Raw genomic sequence first — 7,709 nt, 5'->3', positions numbered from 1 at the left:
ATTACAAATATCATCGTGTATGATAATCAAGAAAAACATGGTGAACTAAGTTAACTTTAAACTTCCAGAAAAACATGGTTATGATAATCAAAAAATTTATCAGTGTAGAAGTTTACATATCCAGGCAAATGTTGCATTTGAATGTATTTAATCAACCTCAAAATAAACAATAAAATCAGGAGAACAACACACTTGAGTAATCTTAGTGATAGTTCATTAAAAACCGTAGGTGATAACATAAACAAACATAACTCATAGTGAAAAGAGAAATAAATTGAATCACAAAAAACATCATTTCTTCACTACATTTTGTTCAAAGAAAAACAAGCACATACACAATAGTTGTCAAGCGCTCTGTTGTCAAAGCGGAAACGCGGCGCGGCGCGGCCACCCCAAAAATTGACGCGGCGCGGTATGAGGGCACGACGCAGACGCTATTACATGACGCTGACACTAAATATTTAATACTAAAATATACTATAATGTTGAAAAAAATACTAAAACAACTTAAATATTACTCAAAATTCATAATGTATTCATAATTTGAAATAAAACATGTCTTATGCAAAAACATAAGAACATACTTGCAAGAAATACTAATAAAATTTAAGGTAGTTAACACCTTAAGCCTCTAAAGCCTAAAGTAAGAGAAGTACTAAATCTGAAATAAAAGTTCAAATTCAATAATCATGAAAATCTTCATCATCACTTCCACTTCCACCATCATTCATGTGCTCTGCCTCATCCTCTTCCTCTTTATTATCTTCCTCTTCATCCTCTTTTTCTTCATCCCCCCAATCAGTAATAAACTCTGGATCATGTTCGTCAACTACTACCACTTTCTTTCCTTTTCCCTTGGAACTTTCTCGCCTTGCTTTCCCTTTGCCCCTTGATTTCCCTTTCCCTTTCCAGTAGATTTTGATGGAGCTGCAGGAGCTGTAGCAGCAGCTGCTGCCTTCTGCAAAGCTGCTTGGCTCCTAGTGTTGAATAAGGGCTCGGCAGCACCACTCGCCAATTCAACATCTAGCCAATCTAAATCATCACCATCATAAACAACATCACTTTGACCATCACGAACACGAACTTCATCTCCCAATAACCATAAACTACCAGCATTAATTTCAGGATCATCCATCAGCACCGGATCAATATATTCATCACTTTCACGGTTTTCCTTCAAAGTTTGGTTATACTTGACAAAAACCAATTTTTGCAACATCTCATGTTCAAGCCTATTTCTTTTCTTGGAGTGAATCTATTGCAAATTATAATTTAAATGTTAGTTTAAAATTTAAATGATAGATGATTATGAAACTCTAAATATAAAGAACGTACATGCTCAAAAGTACTCCAATTCCTCTCACACCCCGATGAGCTAACAGTCAAACTCAAAATTTTAATAGTAAGTAACTTCAGATTTGGTGTTTTTGCTCCCCACCTATTCCACCAAGCAGCTGAAAAAAGGGTTTAGGGTTTAGGGTTTAGGATTTGGTCTAAGTGTTTGGTTCGCGTTGGTGAAAACAGATCGAAAATCAGAATTTTATACCTGAAAACAAAAAATTAGTCTGTCAGTGTGGCACGACTGTGCGCCCTGTTGGCACGGCCATGCCATCCCCCTTTATGTGCGGAAACCCCAATTTTTCACTTTTTAACGGTATTTTAAATATACCAATGAATTCCAAACACCTAAACCTAATTTAATGGACAACAATTGGACTTCTAAGAGTGATTTAACATAGCTTTACCTTGGGTATGAAATTGGTTTTGAAACATGTTAAAATTGAGATGAACTTTGAGTTTTTGAGAAAATAAACGAACCTTATGAAATCAAAATGCTATGATTGATTATCTTAGATGTTAGATGATATGTAGAGATGTTTTTTAATGATATGTAAGAACATGGAACCCTAATTTGTTGATAAAATTGAAAATAGACTTTTAGAAAAATAGACGAACTTTACTGAAATTGAGTTTTATGATTCCAAAACGTGTAAATGAATTGTATTCATGTTTATATGATGAAATGATGATGAATCAATGTTTGTTCAGTGTAAGGTATGTTGTTTATCTTGATGTGGTGAGTTGTCCGTCTATTATGTGATTTGTACATTTGTGAGTCTACGTTGTTTTCTTGGTAGGGATAATTGTTGATAATGTTTATGATGATGACTCCTTTGATGTTCATGACTTGTTGATTGCGTGGATCTAAATAGTTGATGATGCAATGGTGGTTTCTTGGTGAGGATATTATATGATGGATGAGTTATATTATATAATGTTGTGATTGTAACATTGTCAGGTCTTTACTTGTATATCCATGTATTCATAATCATGTCGAGTCTTGGTGGGTAACATAACCGGAGGGATTTATGTTAGTACGTAGTTGGAGGGGATTATGTAATGGAATTTCGGTAAGATTATCTCCGAATCCAAAACTTGGTACCACGTGCATCTAGAAGTGTTTAGAACATTGCATGCATTTGAAATTGGTGAAATGTTTCATATTTGATTATGTGAATTGATGATTATGTACATTGGTGAAACTTGGTGAATATTTGTGATTAAGTGCAATTGTGAACTTATATGAAATTGTTTAATTATGCTAATATGATTGTTGAATAACGTTGAGGTGAGTGGTTCATGGATGTATAAATTGAGAATGTTTATGCTATAATTTATATCCTTGAACATTTACCATTTGTATATATATTATTTGTGAATATAAACTAACCACCAGTGATCGTTTGGTTGACCACCTTCCTAATTCGTATGAATGGGTAGACGGCATGCATGAGTGATTTGTCTTTGCTTGTAAGTATGCTTGAGGAATAGCTTTGGAGCTACCTCGTTTCCTTTTTGCTTGTAGTCTAGTTTTAGAACTCTAACTAGAGTGTCGATCTTTTGTCGTTTATGAGATTTTGTTACTCATTATGTTGAGATTTGAGATTACATTTGGTGACGTATTATGATACGTGTGACATGGCTATTTTGGAGATTTTTTTATGTGATGATGAGATGTTATGATATTATTCCGCTGCGAGTTTTGAAAATTAATTATGTATGTTTTAGATTAATTGAAGATGTAGCATCTAAACTCTTTGTATGATTGTATTATTTGCATGATTTACCGCTTTAAGGGTTTAGGGTGTTATAGAATGGACTACCAAAAAGAAGATGCATCTTGTTGATATAGGTTAAATCAAACAATTCTTATAAGCCTTCCTTCAACCATGCAGTCTCATACCTGCACGCATGGGCGGATTTAGACATTTGATACATGTGAGGTTAAAGTTTCAAAGAAACAATAATGAAAACTATATTAAAAATAAGAAATAACATTGTTTGCTACAATATATTACAACGAAAATCGTTTCCTATCCATTTATTGAAAATGAGATAAAATGACATCATTGCTAATTGTTAAAAGAACATATATTTCTATATAAGTTATAAGACGGTTATTTAGCCACTGGTCACCCATTTTGTTACATAGTTGACTCTTGACAACTTTCATAGCTGAAAAAACACGTTCAACTTGCTACCGACAACAACAAAGTCAACTTAAAAAGCTTATAAATCATAGCAAATGTGCACTTATTTGTTTCCACAAGTTTTAAACAAGGTTGTTGACTTGTTGTTCTTATTCTTAACATAATGCATTTTTATTTATAAGGGGTAATAGTCATTTTGGTTCTTGAATTTGTAAGGAGTAGCCATAATAGCCCCTCAATGTATCAAAATTTCAAAATAATATGTGATTGTGCACTTCATTAATCAACATAGTCCCTAACATTAAAATACTTCGTTAATATTGTTATATTAGTCCTTCAATATACTTACTTATTTCAGTTTAGAGACAATTTTGACTAACAGAGTGCAAAATCATAGACCATTTTAAAATTTTAATATATTAAGAGACTATTGTGACTACTCGTTACATATTCAGAGACCTAAATAACTATTACCCTTATTTATAATAAAAGAATAGTGAAGTTGGATGTGGGGCTTTTGAAGGTGAGAAAAACAAAAGAACGGGTGGGGGGGTTGAATTGTGTTAACTTTTTCTTCTTTTTAAACTAAGTTCAAAGTCTAGAGTCTGATAAAGTTCAGATTCTGGAGCAATGTTCAGAGTCTAATGTAACAGATAGAGTAAAGATAGAGAGAGAAGAGAAAGACACAAAACAATTATCCTGGTTCCTTCCACAATCCGGAAGAAGTCCAGTTCCCCTTGCACTTCCAAGGAGATTTCACTATAATCCAATTCTAATTACAAATGCTCAAGAACACAAGCAAGAGACTTCAAATACTCAAGCACACAAGTAATAGATTTGCTATATATGCTCAAGCACAAAAGCAAGAGACTTCTAAATAAACAAATTACAAAGAAATAAGTTTGGTTTGAACACTTGATATACAATCAGTGGTGTTCACAATACAAATCAAATTGGACTCTTAAGACTCTAGAACTTCTAAGATATGAAAGTTATTAAGAAATTGAAGTGTTTGATGCACAACAATTTCAGTAAAGTTTTGACACAGTTTTAAATGTTGTTGAGTCACTACTAATCTTCACGTCTTCATTCCTTTATATAGAGGTATGAAAGAGACGTAGAAGTGCCAGCACATCAAAGAGTCGTTGTAAAAGCTTGATCAATCACCAATGATCTGTTGCTTGATTTGATTAATGTTCTATGAGGGAATAATTTGAAATTCATTCCTTTTATGAAAAATTAACCAGCAGAGACACAATTGTATCTTGTACTATGCGCAGACAATAATGGAGTAGTGGAGTAGTGGTTGTACAATTGTACTATTGTCCTTTTTCTTAGCACCTTCAGTTGATAAACATCCAATGCCTTCTAATTCCTCTGAAATAGCCATTGCTCCAAACTTCTATTCCTTCTGCAAACCTGTGTCTTAAAATAACCACTTTAACTGACTTTAGGTTCTTCACTTCAGACTCTGATGATCTTCAGACTATGGGTGACTTTAGATTCTGACTGTCAGCTTTTGATGGTCTTCATACTCTGATTGTTTTCAAATTCTGACTTGCAACATAGCTTCCTTTAAAAATTCTTTTGCTCTCAATTGTCCTTCCAAAATCAATACTTTCTTTAAAGACTTATAGATTGTCTAAGTCCTGCACACTTGACAAATATTAGCATATCCAATTGAACTTTTAATACCTTGTTATCATCAAAACTTAAGGTGGTAATGTTAAACACATTTTGCTCCAACAACTTTAGCCCCACATAGTCCCTAAATATCCGTCCCTGCCTGCACGGCCTCGGGATCCCTCTCATTCCGGTGTGATTCAGTTCGTTTAGAAGCTGTTGGGAGCCGCTTATTGTCGTGTCTTGTGCACCGGGGACTACTCTCCGCCCTCGTCAGTCTTGGGTGTTACAACAATGATTTTGAGAAGAGAGTATCATTAGAAATGACATGGAAGAAAACTAAAAAAATCATCTTGTACTCCATTTTTTCAGACCGCACGGTTTTGCGAAACCGGCACCGGTTCGGCGGGTGCGTCGGTTCTACCCGATTTTCCCCGGTTCGAGCGGTTTTTCCATCGATTTTAGGACTGACGGTTCTAGTGGTCAGATCGAGCCGGACTAAACCCCGATTCACGGTTGAACTGGTCAACCCGACCAATTCGGCCTGGTTTTAAAAACATTAATTTATATAACTAATGATTTGAAAGAGTTAGAGTTTTCCAAAGTTTGTGTATTACCTTACATAATATCAAAAGTTTGGGGGACTGTAGCACTTAGGTTCTTTTAGTTTGGTCCCGCCTTTAGATCATCTCAATTCTCGCACAAATTAAGATGAAGTTAGAAATGAAGTAACATGCACGGGGACTCAGGGGTCGACCTGGTTGCTCTCATGTTCGATTCTTGCAGAGTTAAAAAACGTGTTGACCAACCTTTTCTTGCACTCTAGGCGAGCACATATTAACTTATAGCGTGCAGACTATTTGTGGGTAGCCAACGATGATCTTGGATCAAACATAAGTGAGAATGATTATGAAAAAGAGGAAGTAATTGTTATTTATTAATTTCTCATATATCCATTTATATGTTTGAAAAGACCAATATAGTAGCTTATAGCTTATTAGTTATAGCTTATAGCTTATAATAAGCTCATATGATTAAAAAAGAACACATCGCTACATAAAAGTAAAAATTAAATGAAAATGAATTTTTATATATGCTGAGTATATTTTATTGTTACATTTAATTCTTTTATTAAATATAAAATACATATGAAAATGCATTTAATATTAAATTTTAGAGAATTAAAATTAATTTAATAATATATTGAAGATAGAGGATAGTTAGACCATCTACAATGCAGCACTCCATTTGGGTGCTTAAACGGGTCCCGACTGTACACGTCATTCGTTTTATATTATAATTAATACTTAATAAGCACTCAATCTCTCCAACCTAGCACCTCAAAATAATTATTAATTGGGTCCCTGCAATAACTCTATATCATTAAATTTTAACAATAATTTATATATCCATTCATAATTATATAATTTTAAAATGTTGAAATAATTTAATTATAAATTATAAAAAAGTTAAAACTTGAAAAAACAATATAAAATAAATGATAGTAAATTATTTGTTGTTTTGCTTAAATCCAATCACTGTATGTTTGTTTTGTTTTTTTTCCCATTCAGATGGGTAAATTATTTGTTGTTTTAAAAAAGTTTTGGTTGAAAATTTAATATTGATCGATTAAATATTACTCTTGCAACTACTATAAATTTTACTTTTTAATATTAAAATAATACAACAATTGAACAACTACTATAAATTTTACTTTTTAATATTAAAATAATACAACAATTGAATAGAGAAAAAAATAGAATTAATTGCACATGTGGGATCCATGAGTAATAGGAGAGATAAGGTGCCTATAAAAACACTCATCTCTATAAACACCGTATTAATTAGTGTCACATTGAGGGTGCCTATTTAGCATGATGCTAAATAGGGGAAGGACTTCCCGTTGTAGATGGCCTTAGCAATACCTACTTTATTTTTTAGGGAAAAATTAGCAATACCTACTTTTTTTTTTTAAACAAAGAGGTTGTAACCTGAGAGATTACAACCCCAAAATTCATTCAAGCAAAGACAGAAGTACAAAAAAGGATGAGAGTGAGGGGGGACAAAAAACCAAACCCTCTAACAGAGCTAAGAGAACCTATAGGCTGGAAAACCAGTCTTGTTCCTAGAGAAATCTGCCAAAATCTGAGGAGGCACCTCAGTGTACCAAAAATAAGAAGACAAATCCAGACCAATGTTAGCTAACTTGTCTGCACAATGATTACCTTCTCTATATATGTGTGATACTTGGAACCTAAAACTATTCAACAAATACAAGCAGTTATCCCATCTATTCCTAAGGTTCCAAGGAACAATATTAGGAGACTTGAAAGCCAAAAAAACTAGCATAGAATCAGTCTCCAACCACAGATTTTTCCATCTATGCACATGAGCCAACTCTATCGCAACCATTGCTCCTATTAGTTCTGCATTCAAGGCTGAGCATTGTCCAATATTAATGGCAAAGGCACCTAGAAAATCAGCTTCTGAATTCCTGAAAATACCACCGCAGGAAGCTTTACCAGCACTAGCAGCACCATCTGTGTTGCACTTGACCCAATTTAAAATGGGAGGGGACCATAAAACCTCTTTTAT

The 7,709-nt window shown here is 33.6% G+C and overlaps 1 protein-coding gene across 1 annotated transcript; it reads right to left on the bottom strand.

The window, feature by feature from the left end:
• Positions 1-495: 495 nt before the first annotated feature.
• Positions 496-1,454, bottom strand: LOC146954259 (uncharacterized). The gene is made up of 2 exons (XM_085754275.1): positions 1,336-1,454; positions 496-1,255 (listed from the first exon to the last, which is right to left on the bottom strand). The coding sequence occupies exon 2, from the start codon at positions 1,217-1,219 to the stop codon at positions 833-835; it is 387 nt and encodes a 128-aa protein (XP_085610401.1). The 5' UTR covers positions 1,220-1,255; positions 1,336-1,454; the 3' UTR covers positions 496-832.
• Positions 1,455-7,709: the final 6,255 nt, after the last annotated feature.

Source organism: Medicago sativa, chromosome 1 (genome assembly GCF_051527215.1).
Source record: "Medicago sativa cultivar Bolivia chromosome 1, Bolivia_mono, whole genome shotgun sequence".
NCBI lineage: Eukaryota > Viridiplantae > Streptophyta > Magnoliopsida > Fabales > Fabaceae > Medicago > Medicago sativa.
The sequence above is the reverse complement of the archived record's forward strand: the minus strand, read 5'-3'. Positions and strand labels throughout refer to the sequence as shown.

Coding starts and splice junctions, on each gene's coding strand:
- LOC146954259 (XM_085754275.1), bottom strand. CDS start 1,219: ATGTTGCAAAAATTGGTTTTTGTCAAGTATAACCAAACTTTGAAGGAA.